Source organism: Acomys russatus, chromosome 29 (genome assembly GCF_903995435.1).
Source record: "Acomys russatus chromosome 29, mAcoRus1.1, whole genome shotgun sequence".
NCBI classification, from domain to species: domain Eukaryota; kingdom Metazoa; phylum Chordata; class Mammalia; order Rodentia; family Muridae; genus Acomys; species Acomys russatus.
Window position 1 is genome coordinate 5,212,587 of NC_067165.1, and position 15,924 is coordinate 5,228,510.

General features: G+C 52.5%; 1 protein-coding gene across 1 annotated transcript in view; it reads right to left on the minus strand.

Annotated features, from left to right (window-relative positions):
* The window catches only part of Mroh7 (maestro heat like repeat family member 7), a 49,435-nt gene that overhangs the window by 17,109 nt on the left and 16,402 nt on the right, over positions 1 to 15,924 (minus strand). Inside the window, exons 4-13 of the mRNA XM_051171736.1 lie at positions 15,248 to 15,327; positions 14,873 to 15,002; positions 13,094 to 13,189; positions 12,182 to 12,286; positions 11,920 to 12,055; positions 8,767 to 8,879; positions 7,800 to 7,976; positions 7,284 to 7,438; positions 5,027 to 5,165; positions 4,654 to 4,844 (exon numbers count right to left, since the gene is read on the minus strand). Of these exons, the coding sequence (XP_051027693.1) occupies positions 4,654 to 4,844; positions 5,027 to 5,165; positions 7,284 to 7,438; positions 7,800 to 7,976; positions 8,767 to 8,879; positions 11,920 to 12,055; positions 12,182 to 12,286; positions 13,094 to 13,189; positions 14,873 to 15,002; positions 15,248 to 15,327 (1,322 nt within the window). The remainder of the gene's footprint in view (positions 1 to 4,653; positions 4,845 to 5,026; positions 5,166 to 7,283; positions 7,439 to 7,799; positions 7,977 to 8,766; positions 8,880 to 11,919; positions 12,056 to 12,181; positions 12,287 to 13,093; positions 13,190 to 14,872; positions 15,003 to 15,247; positions 15,328 to 15,924) is intronic.

The following is a 15,924-nucleotide window of genomic DNA, read 5'->3' on the forward strand; positions in this document are numbered from 1 at the left end:
AGAGGTGCTGGCTGGCCGGCCAAGCTTCCTTGGTTCTTACGTCTTGCCTTTCCCCATCTCTACTCCCCATCAAGGAATGGCTGTTTTGGCATCCTGGGGGATGGTCCTCTGTGCTCTCCTGGACACTCCATCTATTGCCAATGCCCAAGTCTCTTTCTGCCTCAGGGCCATTCAGGAAGACCTCCCACCTGATGCCTAGACTCTGGGAAGTTGTCACACCCAGGCAACTGAGCTCAGAGGTCCCAAGTGAGCTCAGGGAGCCTGGAGGATGCCTCCACCTGTTACCAGCTGGATGCCTAGCCCAGCCTATTGTCACATTAAGAGGGAAGTCACAGGCCATATACTGATGGGATACATCCTGAGAGAGGCCCCGAAAGGCAGTGGCCTTGTACAAGCATTGTGGTGTGTATTTATTCTAGCTTACAGGGTGCTACCCATATACACACTGGGATCTTAGGGGACCACCATTGCCAGAGCAGTCCTGTGAGAATGCTGAGCGCTCTTGAGAAAACTGCCAGAAAACAAGACAAGTGTCTTATGACCTCACTTTCTTCAAAACACACAACTGCTCTTGGACTGTGTTTTCGAGCCCCTTGCAAGTGTAGTGGATAGGAGGAGTGAGTTTACTTTGGGTCACTCATTATTTCTTGGTGACGTCATTCAACTAAGTGTTTAAACTGTCTTCACGTGCCTCTGTGGAAGACATTTTTGCCACGTGCCGCTTGTGCTTGTGCTTGCACACAGCTCAAACTCACGAGAACTTTACTCGTGGGTCCTTCCTTAATCCTCAGAGCTCAGAATAAAGTTGGCTGTCGCATGCGGCTTTAGGCCGCCTCATTTGTCGGCTCTGTACTCCCAGGCCCCACACCGCCTCTAGAGTGGTAAACACATCATTAATAGACTTAGACTTTCATGGACCAAAACATCATCAGAGGTTCATGACCGTGATCACAAACCATTAAAATAAGAAGATAATGTATAGAGTCATTTCCTAGAAACCTAAATATTTGCTTGAAGAGTTCACTATGCCCTGGTAGACATAACTCCTGTGGTTCTGAGAGAGGCTGGTTTTGGGGATTCAAGACAGACAGACTTGGTGGCAGACAGCTGCAATCCCAGCACTCAGGAAGGAAAGGCAGAAGATCTCCAAAGTCAAGGACAGCCAAAGCAACAAAGTGAGAGCCTGTCTCAAAAGTGTCAAAGGCAGGGTAAATGACAGAGTGCCTTTAAGTCTGTGATGGCTGTGCTTCCTTGAAGATGCTGAGAAAGCCCTTTGCTTCATGCACCAGTTTCCTTGCTTGGAGGAGCACCACATCCTCTCTGTCCTCCAAAGCTACATCCTGTCTGTATCTCTTCTCATGGGGACCTTGGCATGGAATTCATGGCCCACCTGGTTAACCTAAGTTCGTCTCAACATCCTTAGAGTAACTACACCTTTAAAGACCACTCTTCTCTACCAGGCCACAGTCACAGGTTCCAGGTGGATGTGTCTTTGGGGTCACTATCTACTTTCTTCTCCCAGGCACCATCTTGGGGCTCTTTGGTCCCATTAGCCTGGCACTTGACTCCTCTGCTTTTTCTACCTCCCAGCCTGTGGCTGTGCTGAAGGTAGGGTAGGCTGGCACCATGCTGTGGTAAGGCGAGCTGTCACTAGGCCATGGGTAAAGTGAGTTGATACCATGCTGTAGGTTAGGTGGGCTATCCTGGGCTAAGGCTAATGTAGGTTGTCTATGGGTAGGGTGGGCTATCACTGTGCTGTGTAAAGGGTGAGCTGTCACCGGACTATGGATAAGGTGTTCTGTCATTGGGCTGTGGGAAGAGCACGCTGTCCTGTGCTGTGTTAGGGTGGGCTGTCACCATAGCTATGCGTAGGTAGGTGTGCTATGTTAGGGTGAGCTGTCACCATAGCTATGCCTAAGTAGGTCAGGTGGGCTATCACCATGGTTATGGGTAGGTAGGTCAGGTGGGCTATCACCATGGTTATGGGTAGGTAGGTCAGATGGGCTGTCACCATGGCTACGGGTGGGGAGGTAGATACTCTGGCTTCCTTCCAGTGGTTCCGTGTCTTAGCTGAGCTGAAATCCCCCTCTTGGAGCCCATGACCTTCATCGTACCCAGGAAAGGATGTTTCCCTCTGTGTTCTTCCTCCTACTGTGGCTGTGGCACCCTTCATCTAATGCTCAGTTTTCCAGGAACCTAACAGCCCCAGCTAGCATGGTGGGGAGGCGGGCTACAAGCAGGCATGTAGATGGCGGATATCTCTCTAGTGGGGTGTAAGGATGTATTTCTCACAACCACTAGACAAAAAAACAGCCAAAAAGACCAGCCAAGAGGTTAGTTACCCAAAAGTCAAAGCATAAGCAATACGCGGATCTGCATCAAAGGCCTCTGCTCACATACCGCTTCTCCTTGTCCTTCTAAAATATGCTTCTGTAAGTGCAACGCATCAGAGGACAAGAAAGGGAAACAGACAAACATGCCACGTAAAATATTTAACTTTTTGAATGATAAAAGAAATCTATAAAATAATTACAGGTTAAGTGACCAAATTTAATATAAATGACAGAGTAGAGTTAATATTCTTTTGTTTTGTTTTTTGTTTTTTGAGACAGGGTCTCTCTGTGTATCCTTGACTGTCCTGGACTCACTTTGTAGACCAGGCTGGCCCCGAACTGACAACAATCCACCTGCCTATGCCTCCCAAGTGCTGGGATTAAAGGCGTGTGCCACCACTGCCCAGCCAGAGTTAATATTCTTAATACAGTGAGTTCTTACAAATCAAATAGAGAAATTAAAATAAAAATAACTAATAAAAAAGCAAATTACTAAGAAAAATCCCCAACAGCCCTATATGAATGAGCAAAGGGCAGGGCAACTTGCTCACATCAATGGAAATACAAATGTCCTTTAAATCTTGGCACTTGAGAGAGTGTGAGCGGGTACACACCTTTAATCCTACCTCTCCGGGAGGCAGATGCAAGCAGATCTCTGTGAGTTCAATACCCGCCTGATCTACATCAGCCAAGGCTACACAGAGAACCCCTGTCTCAAAAAAAAAAAAAAAAAGAAAAGAAAAGAAAAGAAAAGAAAAGAAAGAAAGAAAGAAAGAAATCTTGGCTTCTTTCAAATGAGAGAAATGAAAACTAAAACCTCAGTGCGTATGCGCGCACACACACACACACACACACACACACACACACACACACACACATACCATCCCAGAACCCAGGATATGAGGCAGGAGAATCATGACTCCTTTTAAAGACCCTATCTCAAAAAAAAGAAAAAGGAAAGAAATCCATTTTTTGCAGATGAGCCCAGTTAGATGAGCTCTGCAATGCACTGCCCTAGAACAGATGTGAGGATGTAGGCACTGGCACAGGCCACGGCCACTGGTGACAGTTCTCTCTGTACACACTGGCAAATGGGACAGTTGAAGAGTTACTACATTGTAATTAATCTGTGAGCATGAGTGTGTGTGTGCGCGTGCGTGCGTGTGTGTGTGCATTCTGCAGCATGTGTTCAGAAGTCAGAGACTTGTAAGACCCAGTTCTCGCCTCCCACCACGTGGGTCATGAGGATGGAACTCAGGCTTGATGGCAGCACGTTGATCTGCTGAGCCGTCTCATTCACCCTTCATTTAAATTTTCATCACTCACTGGTCAAGAGCACTTTCCATCATGCCTCTGCACACCATTTTAGTATTTCCATGCAGGAGTCCATGATGCACCACCCTCCCTCCTTACATACATACAATTACACAGGCAAGCTCACATCAGTGTCATCTGCAAGCGCAAAGAGCAAGGACGTGCCTGATTTAGGAGGAGGGCTGCACGCATCCCAGCGACCGGATTTCTGTACGTAAGGATGCCTGCAGCTGACAAAGTTAAGGAGACGGCTGTGTGTATGAAGGTCTCCAAGACTCGCTTCATGATAAGAGCAAATGTGCACCTGTGTCATAGCTAGCACTTCTGTGAAAACGTAGTATAAACCTATGTGCTTGTCTACACTAACTACCCCTGAAAGGACACGGGGGAGGGGCGGAAATCTGCTTATCTTCTGGGAAAATATCTGGGATAGGGACAGGAAAAAGAGAGCTGATTTTAATGTCCTTTCCCCCCTGCCCCCAGTGTGCCTACGTCATAGTCAATTAATATTTGAGAACGCAGGTGGGCCTGTGATACGCATCTGATACAGCAAGCAAGTCCTCTGGAGGTGGTAGGGGGTAAAGGTCCTCAGACAATTGATTTCTTCACACCATTTGAGCAGAGCGGTGGGATTCAGAGGAGGAGGGGTTTAGAACCAGCCGTGGAACAGTAGTGCGGCTCAAATAACATTGTGGCTGGGGAGGTAGCACAGTTCACGCTTGCCCAACGTGAACAAAGCCCTAGGTGTGATCCACAGACCCTATAAACTGGGCATGGTGGTGCACGCCTATGACCCCAGTTACTAGGGAGGAGGCCAAAGATCGTTCTCAGCTTCATAGCAGACTTGGGGCTAGCCTGGGCTACACAAAATCCTATTTAAGAGAGAGGTGCTCTACTTCCTCTTCTGGTGCTAGAATTGATGTCTGTGAACACTATGTCTGAGGGGCCCTTTGCTGGGTTCCTTCCCACCGCAAGGACAGCAGGGTATAAGAGTGTTGGGGCCTACCATACAGGGACGAAGGTAGGTGGCTGTGTGTCGTCCTTGGCATCCTTTCGAGGAGCCACGCGGCTGGGTAGGTTGAGGCCGATGTGATAATGGACCTGAATAAGCAGGGCCAGGAGCAGCTGAGGGTAGATGCGCCTCACACGGCCCACACAGCTGTTGACGGACAGGACCTCACACAGGCCACTGGCTGCCTAGGGGTGGAGGGGAGGCCAGTGGCTTCACTCAGTCCATCCTCTCTGCACTGTGGGCTAAAGCCTAGCTTATAAGACTGGGACTGGTTCCCTAGAAAGGTTCTGGCAGATGGGGCCCTCCAGGCAAGGTGGGGCTGAGTGGGGCGGAGGAGAAGGCAGGCGGGTAGGTGACCGGTCCTCACCGCCAGGGGCACAATGGAGGCCCGACCTTTCTTGGTCACAGGCTTCTCCTTCAGGCTAGTCAGGAGCAGATCCAGCAGGTCTCGGACATCACAGCTGGGCTTTCGAAGTATCAGATGCCTCCACATCTCTGCCCCATTGCTAAGGAGGAAAGAGGGTGCTCAGTGGGACCTAGGGCAGGGGCCACCTGATGCCAAATGGTTTCAGACACGAGGATGCAGTGCCAAGAAAAAGGTATCCATGAGCATGCCCGTGTGAATGGTTCTGAAAACACTCTCCATGAGGCAGGGGGCTGACAGTGATGGAAAACCTTATTTCCAGGTCTCAGACCAGATGCTCTGTTCTTGTGCATTCCTGCAGCAGACGCTCATTAGAGCGGGTGCAGATCGCTGCCGATACAGATGCAGACACTGAAAAAACGTTCCAAGACCGACTACTCACCCTCTCGAGAGGGTTTACCGTGCAGAATGGAGGCTCAGAGAGGTAAAAACCATCAGTCCAAAATGCCGCTACTGTTAATGGGCTGTAAGATGCGACCGCATCCAGCACCTCCAAAGTTGCTTCCTGGAAGCTGGAGTTGAGGCCACAGTGGCCTTTGGGGCCTGCATCTTGCCCTTAGCACAGACTCCAGGAAGCACAACTCCTGGCCCTTTGCAGAAAGCTACCCACACAGGGGGAGCAGCAACACCAGGAGACAGACATTCCTGCTGTGGGCAGCTGACAGTGAGCTAAAGGGTTAATGAAACCCTTTTGCTTGAATACAAGAAAGTCTGAACCTTTCACTCACTTTCCAGATCTGTTCCCCTGGAAACCCAATAAAGATAGTATTTCAACTATGTTGCTAGGCAACGTTGCTTATGGTAAAAATGGTTGTGTTTATGGCTGCTTGGTCCATAACATCTGGATTAGGAGGGACTATCAGTTAACTGTACGGACCAATGGGACAGCTAGAGCATGGAGCTTCCGGGGGACTGTGACCCTTGTAGCTGGGACTAGTCTCTAAAATGATGCAGAAAGCAAGGCTCCTGTAAGAGATGCTGGTCCCTGTGGCTCCCCAGGGTCTCCTTCCCTCCTGGGAAGCTAGCTTCCTGCCCCAGACCTGACACCAGAAGAGGAGGGTGAGGCATGTTGGAAATAAAGGAAATGAGAGCCTTCCTCTAAGGCTCACAGAAGGGACAGCAAGTCAGGGCAGCGCTGGTAATCTAGTGACTGTCTCTGAGATAGCAAGGTCCTGGGTTCAAAACCCAGCACTGCAAAAGAAGAAGTGGGGGTGGAGGAGTAATTCCAGTACCTGAAAGTGGGAGGCAGGAGGATTGCCGGGAGTTTGTAGCCGGCCTGAGCTACATAATGAGCACTCTATCCTCTCTCTCCTCTCTCTCTCTCTCTCTCTCTCTCTCTCTCACACACACACACACACACACACACACACACACACACACACATGAGGGGGGGCACAGTAAAGGGAAGAGGGAGAGAGAGAGAGAGGAGAGAGAGAGAGAGAGAGAGAGAGAGAGAGAGAGAGAGAGAGAGAGAGAGAGAGAAGCACCCTCTGGCCTCTGGTGGGCAGTGCAGCTATTATGGCTGACTTCATAGGCTATACAGCTGGCCCTCGAGGGCCCCACTGATCATGACTCTGACTGACCTGTCCCTATAGCACACACCCCTCTCCTCTTGCACACTTCTGCACACACTTCCACATTTACTCAGAAACAACCATGCCAAGTAGTTGCTTCCCTGTGCCATTCATTGAAAGCAGGGATGGGCTGAAAGGCCTCATCCAACAGGCTAAAGGGAGCAAGATGTCACCATCTGGCCAGGCTGTCATCCTAGACAAGGGGCTCCACAGAGGCAGTGGCTGGGAAGCCACCTTCTCACACTGTGGAGCAGTTTTTCTCACTGGAGAACGGAAGCCCAGAGAGGCCACAGGAGCTCCCTATGCCAGAGCCTATTAAAGAAAGAGCCCCAGGCTTTGGAGTCAGCCGGACTTGAGCCTAGATCCTCACTCAAGCAATGCCTAGTGTGTACAGAGGCCAAGAACTGTCTCACGAGCCTCATTTCCACATCTGTAAAACAGGCTGAGTCGGGAATGACTCTCTAGATTTTTGGTACAGATCCAGCCGCACTCAGAAATGCTTATTGGCTGTCCTAAGTGCCAAAGACTGCATAGAAGGGGCAGAGGAGGGCGGGGCTTCTCTGGACAGGAAGAGTGTCTCAGCCCAGGACTCTCTGAGGTATAGAGGATGGCAGCCTCCTTGGTACCTGTCCAGAGGGAGGGGGCACATGAGCAGGGCCACCACAACTTCAGTCATGAAGGAGCTGGCCAGGAAGGAGATGGGCAGCAGGGCCACCTCACGTGCCCGCGGCTCCTGGATATGGCTCAGTTGCACGTAGATGCCCTGCATGATTTCCGGGATCTGGAGGCAGCCATGAGAAGGTGGCAGGAAGACCCATTGAAAAAGCAGAGAGAGGCATTGAGGAGCGTGGGCAGATGGGATAAGGACCAAAAAGACAGGGAACTGGGAAGAAAGAGGTGCCAGGGGCCTGCTGCTCCCCCTAGGAATGAGATAGACCACTTTTACTGACCTCCCTGACTCCTACCAAGCCATTTGGGTTCTCTCAAGGGTGGTACATACTCCTTCCTCACCCAGCGCTCAGCCCCAACCCTGTCCACAGGAAGGTGGGCTATCCCAGAATAAGCAGGCTCCCGCAGATTGGGGGCAAGGGGGTTCCCCCAGGCCTGGTGATATCCCAGCTTCTGCCTCCAAGAAGCCTTACCACCTCCAGCGCCCTGTGGCGGTACCACTCCAGCACTGAGCTGAGCGTGACCTCTGAAGCCAGCTGCATCATCTCCCCGGAGTCTTTCCCCTGGGTCTCTGAGATGTCCTTCAGGCCTTCCAAGGCTGCTAGCAGCAGGTCCCTTACCTGCTGGGGCCCCAGGAAGTCTCCAAATTCCTGAAACATAGGCGGAGAGGTCTTGATGCTGCAAAGTAGGGCCGATCCCCCAAGACACATACAGAGACTCCACCCAACTGGCAGAGAGGGTCAGTGTCAGGTACCACACACATTCTCTAAGGCATGAATGTTAGAGGCATTGGAGAGGAGCCTAGAGCCACAGCCAGGCACCAAGAAGCCCCTAAAGCCACGGCCCAGGGATCTGAGACCAGCTTGACTGGGATAGCAAGTCGCTGTCTTCAAAAGAAGAGAAAGGAAAAGGAAAAGAAAGGAGAAGAGGAGGAGAAAGAGGAGGAGGAGGAGGAGGAGGAGGAGGAGGAGGAGGAGGAGGAGGAAAGCAAGTGGGGAGAATATGCCCTGCACCCAGAATTGGCTGGGATGTACCTGGTAGAAGAAAGTCATGGCCTGAACCAGTGGCTCCCAACCTTCCTAACGCTGTGACCCTTTAATATAGTTCCTCGTGTTGTGGTGACACCCCCAAATATGAAACTATTTCATTGCTACGTCATAACTGTAATTTTGCTACTGTTATGAACCATAGCTCAAATATCTTTTATGCAGGGTAACTGACATGTGACACCGCCCCCCCCCGCCCCCCCCCCGCCAAAGGGCTCCCGACCCTCAGGTTGAGAACCACTGAGCTGGACCATAGAGGAGGGAGGAGGACACCCAGGGAGGCTGTGTGTGGCTGGAGAGGGCATCCTGCCTAGGATGCTTCCTAGGGACCTTCCTAGCAGCAAGCCCTTTGGCCTCCCCTCCCGGCCTGGGAGCCTGGACCGCGGGTAGTCACCGCGATGACACGCAGAATGTTCTGGCACGGGCTGACAGGGTTGTAGGGCCCGAGGAAGCGCTTGTTATTCTCATACAGCTCCTTCTTGTTGGTCTCTTCCTTGTCCTTGGCTCCTGCAGGAGAAGGAACCTTCTGAGGAATCCTGACCTGACCACAGCTCACCCACCGTCTATTTTCACCTAGTGAACATACACAGGTACCCAAGTCAAGAAACAACACAAACTGCGTCTCCTCTCAGCACCCAGGGCAACCACTGTTCTGGCTTCTGAACCCCTAGGTAGAGTTCTTTGCTTTTGAGCTTTTCATAAATGGACCCACATAGCATTGTCCCTCGTGTCTGGTTCCACGCTGCAGCACCCGGCACGTGTTCTCAGTCATTCTCCGCGTGGTACCATTTTCTGCCGGTGGGAGGGCCTGCAGTGCGCATGTCTGTCTGCGGTGGGCGGGCCTACGGTCCGCATGCCCGTCTCACTTGGCATGCACCTCTAGCAGCTTCCAGCTCTCCTGAACAGTGCTGCAGGGAAGACATAGCATGTCTCCTGGCAAATATGTTGACTCTTTTGCCAGGGATGTGCCAGGAGAGAGAGCACTGACTCCCAGGAGGCACAGGCTCACCCTCCCAAGATATACAAGACAGTTGCCCCGGCCCTGTTTCCACCACAGTGTGTGAGAGTTCCCGATGCTCCGTTTCTTTTTTCCTTCCTAAGACAGGGTTTCTCTGTGTAGCCCTGGCTGGTCTGGAACTCACTCTGTAGACCAAGGTTGGCCTTGAACTCACAGAGATCCAGCTGCCTCTGCCTCCAGAGTACAAGGATTAAAGGCATGCACCGCGAAACCTGCCTCCCTCCCTCAGTCCCGGGACGGAAGTCAGGCCCTGGCACGTGCTAGACAAGCCCTCTAGCCACCGAGTGCCTGTAGCTTTGCGTTACACTTCTTAATTTGAGTCGCTTCTGTATTGGGGGGGAGGGGGCGCGTCATTTTTATTCGGTTGGCTTATTGTTGCTTTTGGCTGAAGTTGTTTGAGACACAGGGCCTCCGACTCCCTGTGCAGCTGAGGATGGCCCGAACCCTTGATCCTTCTGTTTCCACCCCCTCCCCGAACCCCATACTCCCACCCAGTGCTGAGAACCCAGGTGTGCACCACCAGACCTAGTCCACTTCATTTGCTTTTCGAGGCAGCAGTCTCTAGTCCTGGGCGGCTTCAGACTTCCCGCCCAGGGCTGGGATGGCTGGCATGTGCCATCAGGCCTGGCGCTGGCGACAGCATTTGAAAACTGTCCGCTGCATTCATCCCCCTCGGTGCTTCTCGCCTGACTTACTCCGTGCTTTGCCTGTGTTTTTCTCTATTATCTGTCTCTCTGCAATGAGCAGGTGAGACAAAGGGAGGGGTTCTAAACTGAATCTCTTGTCCAAGCTGTGTCTCCAGAGCTAGAATAGTGTCTGGCACAGAGGGCCTCCAGATCTTCTGTGGACGGAAACACACTTGGGGATCACACCCTCACAGAGCCTGGCCTGTGGTCCCGCCTGGATCCACTCAATCTATGCGAACCCTGGCCATGAGAAAGGGTCACTGAGGGCGGAGAAAGCGCATAGAGCGTGCTCTGTCGGCAGGAAGGAGCTGGAACTCTAGGAAGAGGCAGAGCCGGCTCCAGCCCGAGCCTGTGTGCTTTCCACAGACTGCCAACCCAAGCTAATGACCTCCTCCTCAAGAGCCACTGTGGCCTGGGGCTCCCCCAAAGAGTACAGGGCACTCAGCTCAACCCGAATTGCAGCGGGACAGAGCATTGAAAACAACTCATCATCCACCTGCAGGTCAATTAAACTGGATGTCCTACCTATACCATGCCCGTCCCGGTGCTGAGCGACATGGCAGCCTGCCTTTCACCCACTACTTAAGGGTCCTGAATGACTCCAGGTCAGTGGAGGAATCCCAGGAAACATTGCCCCACATGCTAGAAAAGAGGAAAAGCAGGGACCTCAGACACATCCCAGAAGATCAGGGGTCACTAAGAGACACAAGCCCTATGGCATGGGGCCCTGAGCTGGTCTCCTCCCATGCACTCGTATGAAGAACAGCATTTAATATCTCAAAAAGCTGTGACTTACACCTCTACTACAGCCCTGTACGCAAAGGAGGGAATCTAGGCACAAGCCAAGTGCTTGCCTGAGGTCACCCCGGCTGGGAAAGGCGAGAGCCAAGGCCAGGTCTGATATGTAGGCCACTTTCCCTCCAGAGCCAGGGGAATCTAAAAACCCAGCTGAGGTTTCCTGGTTGAGACAGATTCAGGACTAAGCAGGAAGGAGGCAGGAGGCTGGAGGCAGCTGACCTGGGTAGTAGCCCTGGGAGCAGCGGGTTCACGCCAGCTCACAGGCTCCCTAAAACCTAATCAGGAATTGCTCTCACGTACAGGCTCCAGATTCTAATGTAGGACCGGGCCTTCATTAGCTCCTAAGGCATACTCACTGAATATGGCCATATATATGCCAGCCCAGAGCTGGACTCTGGAAGAACAGAGAACCCTGCCTCACCCTAGTAACATTACAGTCTAGTAAGAAAGACAGCAAGAGAAGAAGACATCAGGACCATCATGCCTAGGTACCAGCATGGTACCATGGGAAGGAGAAATTAAGGTTGCAACAATATGGGAACGTTCAACCAATGGAAGGATAGATTTGTTGCGGGCTAGAGAGATGGCTCAGAGGTTAAGAGCACTCACAGCTCTTCCAGAGGTCCTGAGTTCAATTCCCAGCAACCACATGGTGGCTCGCAACCATCTAGAATGAGATCTGGTGCCCTCTTCTGGCCTGCAGGTGTACATGCAGGCAGAACACTGTACATGATAATAGATATTTAAAAAAAAAAAAAAAAAAAAGATTTGTTGTCTACACAGGGTAGCACATGCCGGTAGTCCCAGCACTTGAAAAGCCAAGACAGGAGGATTAAAAACTGGGGGCTAGCCCAAGCTGTATAGTAAGACCCTGTCTCAAAAAAAAAAGTTAAAAAATAAAGGCTAGTTTGTATCTCTGCCCTTGGCTCGTTGGAGACAGGGTTCCACATCAGCTCCCAATCCTCATGTGACCCTTGCTGCCCAACCTGACCACCATGCCCCCTTCCCTAGCTGCTTAGCGGCTAGGGACCTGACTTGGCCGTACGTTTTTGGAGGTCCAGGATAGTGTAGAGGATGGTGATGCCGTCCAGAGCCTCTCTGCCGATCTCTTCGTCGGGATCCCCAATTCGAAGAAGGAGCCTCCCCAACAGAAGACCCAGCGCTGGGAACCCCGAGGTCATCTGCTAGTGTCGTAAGCACAATGAGGAAGTCAGTAGCCACATAGTGCACAGCAAGCAGCACTGCCCTGACACAAGGTTATCAGCTCGGAAGAGTTCCCGAGTGTCCACCCCTCCAGGGACACTCACAAAGAAAGGCAGGGTCGCAAGCGTGTGGTTCAACACGGAGACATTGCTGTTCACAGCCCGTGCGCGCTCATGGGCCTTCCCAGAATTCATCCAGGGCCCTAGGGGCTGTGGGGAAAAGGGAAAGACTCCGCTACCATTGGCTGCCAGCCCTTGCTTGCCCGGTGTGTAAGCCAGTAATCTGCAAAAAGCTTCCAGAAGAAGTAAGAAGGCCATAGTCCTCCTCCTGTCCTCTGGAGGGTCAATGATGGGCGGGGCTTGGACTGAGAGTAGGACTCAGATCCAGTGAAGAGAGATAAAAGGGGAAGAGAGAGGTAAAGAGTGGCGGGAAGGGGGCGGGGCAAGAGCAATAGATGCACTGGAGGTGGGGACGGGCTGGGGCGAGGGGGGCAGCGAGGGGGAGCGGGGGCTGGGCAGTGGGCACGAAGCCTGTGATCCTCAGGAGGCTGAGAGGAGAGGATCAAAAGCTCAGGGCTATACTGGGCAATTCAGTGAGACAATGTGTACAAATAAACATTTTAAAAGTGGCCATGGGGGCTGGGGAGATGGCTCAGAGGTTAAGAGCAGGAACTGCTCTTCCAGTGGTCCTGGGTTCAATTCCCAGCAACCACATGGTGGCTCATCACCTAGAATAAGATCTGGTGCCCTCTTCTGGCCTGCAGGGGAACAGTTTTTAAAGGGCCATAGGTGTAGCTCAGGGTTAAAGCGCTTGCCTAGAAGGTGGGAAGGGGCTTAGGTCTAATTCCCAGTATCACCAAAAACGAAATAAAACGGCACAAAATAAGTCAGGGAAGCAGAGTACTGGCTCAAGATGGCATCCTGAGGTCAAGTCTCCCCTTGAGGGTCCACCTCCCACTTCTATTAAGCCATTTTCCTGTTACCCTCCCGCTTCTTCCCCCTCCCCATGCCCAGCACCTCCAGGATGCTCCTCAGCCCAGCGGGAGTCGGATCTTGAATAAAGAGGGCATTGAGCAGTTTCTGCAAGGAATCCAAGGTCTGATGGTAAAGCGTCTGTGGATGGGAGGAAGACTGAGCTGCTGGGGGCTCCCAGCACAGCTGCCAGCCCCGGACACCCCCGGGGTGGGTCCCGGAAGGAGGACTGAGCACAGCTGCTAGGTCCAGACACCCCCGGGTGGGTCTGGGAGCAGGGCACACAAAAGCTGCTTTCCGGCCCCACTTCTGTGCCTCATCTAATGTACACTATTAGGAAAATTACTGCCTCTGTGGAGATTCAAGTTTCTTTGGCAACAAACCGGGGACTAGTGTCCCTGGACTTCCTACTACCAGGGAGGAGAAAGCAGAGGGGTGGCATTTACTGCCTGGCACGAGCCAGACAGGTGCCTGGTAATTTGACCATCCTCCATCACTTTGCCTTCGAGTTGCTTTTCTCATCTTACATATCCAGGAACACTTGTCCAAGGTCGCAGGGCAAGGGACAAAGAGTACCACAGGCCAACTCTCCAAAGACTGTTAAAGCTGGGGGCCTGCCAGGCCAATCTGGCTCTTATTCTCTCAAAAGTGCTCTGCCCCTTGGACGAACTGCTACTTCTAGACCTGTGTAGATCCCCAGGTAACCCCCGCCGCCCAGGTTCCTCCTCACTTGGCCATACCACAGTCCTGAAGTTGCTTTCTGAGTACAGGAGATGCTGACAGGTGGTTTCGAACCGCTCTGGGAAGACCCTTCCTTCTTACCTCCTCTCCTTCTACTGGCTTCCCAAGTCTATCCCCTGTGTCGTCATCGTCTCGGCTTCCTGAGTCTACACATTTGGGAGCCAGTAGCCCTTAGGATTACTACTAAGCCAGCCAACAACCTCCTCCTTCCACCCGACTCTGCAGAGCATTAGACGCCACTGCCCTCTGCTGGCGATGCTCGTAACTACAGGAGGGCTGCCCTTTCCTTCCACAGCAAGGATTCTCTGGCCACTACTTTCGGTCCTCTCAGTACACCAGCTTGAAAATCCAGAAGCCAGAGGTGATCTGTCTGCGTGGCCTGGCCCCAACCCATCCTACAGCTCACTTCTTAGAGGTCCTACCTCACCCTCCAGGTTCCAGCTACCAAGCCTCTTGTCATCCTGGCAGTTGGCACCTGCCCCCTCCTCACTAAGTCATATCCCTTATCCCACACTCTTGTTGACACCCCATAATTTATACCTGTAGCACTGACCACCCCTGAGGCTCTGCATTGGCTGGCTCTTTGATGGTGTCCATCTCTTCCCGCCCTCACACTACTAGAAGGGTACCACAGTGGTGTGGAGTGGGAAATGGCAATGCTGAGCGAAAGGGTGATGGACAGCTGGACTGCCTCTCACTCGACCTCCACCTGACCCTAGCTCTCCTTGCATCCTGAAGCTAAGCCCCACCCTCCACTTGTACCTCCAGGAATAATTCTGCAGAGGCTTAAAGATGCTTGCCGAACCCCCTTTGAGGCCCTGTTTCTCCAGGTTTCTGCCCAGCTTTCCCCAGTCTTCCTCCAATTGGCCCAGACCTCAGTACTACCCTCCAATCCTGGCTTCTGTCTGCATCCCTGACACCAGACGGGGCTCACAAGGAGCCGCTACTGCAATAGTTGACACCTTCGCTGAATAGCTAGCAAGCACCTGTTCAGACCGACGCCCCCCCTCTCGCTCGTCACTGTGAGTTGTCCCTTCTGAGGATGTCCCAAACCTAAGGACCCACCAGGAGGGCCCAGCTCACCTGGATGACTTCTGCCTTGGCCTCATCTTTCTCCTGCATGGCCTGTACTGAGGGCAGCGAGAAGACGCTCCGCACACAGGTGCTCACCAAGTCCACCCTCTCCCGCACACTCAGGACAGGCTTGGCATTACTGGGAGAGACAGGATACAAGGTGTGGAGTGAGGAAGGGCCCAAGGAAGTAAGGTCGGGGAGAGGGCACCTGACTCAGCTAGGAAGCCCGACATCAGATCCACAAGAGGAAAGATGAGGTGTGAGCAAGGGTGTGGAAGTAGCATGCTCCGCGGGGGCTGGGCAGGGGAGAGGGACAGACCTAGAGTGGACAGAAGCTTGGGAGAAGGGGCAGAGCTCGGAAGAGAGAGTCGAGAGCAGGGATACCTCAGCTGGGTCAGGATCTCCATGGCCTGCTGTCGAGCAGGGCTCAGAAGGGAATCCAGTGGCTCCTCCTGGATCTGTCTCTGGGTGGGGACCACAGAGCCAGTGAGAGCCAGCTGTGGCTGACTTCCAGGCTCTGACAGCATGCCATGCAGGCTTTTGGCCTGGGCACATACTCCCACTGGCAGGTAGGAGAGCCAGCCAGCTTTCTGCCCAGATCAGTCTCACATGCCCAGCTCAAGACCACTCAAAACCCTCTATGCCCTGATCTGTGCATCCCATATAGAGAGCTCCCATAGTCCCCATGGTGACCTTCTGGTGACTAACAGCTGGACTATGCAAAAGACCCAAGTAAGAAGCGCCAGGCATGGCCTTAGAAAGCCATCCAATCAAATTCCTCCAATGCCCTCCTGCTTTTCACTCTGTATCTAATACACAGGGCAGGTACACACAGTAGGGATTCAGCTAGTGGTAGTTAAAGTTAAGAATCAAAGGAAGAAACCTCTTTTTTATATACATTGTGTATGGGCAGATGTGTATGCAATGGGTGTGTGTGTGTGTGTGTGTGTGTGTGTGTGTGTGTGTGTGTGTGTGTGTGTGTTCGTGTTCACATGTAAGCAGAGGCCAGAGGGCATCATTCTTCGGGAGGCACACCCCTTGGTTTTTGAGGCAAAGGCTCT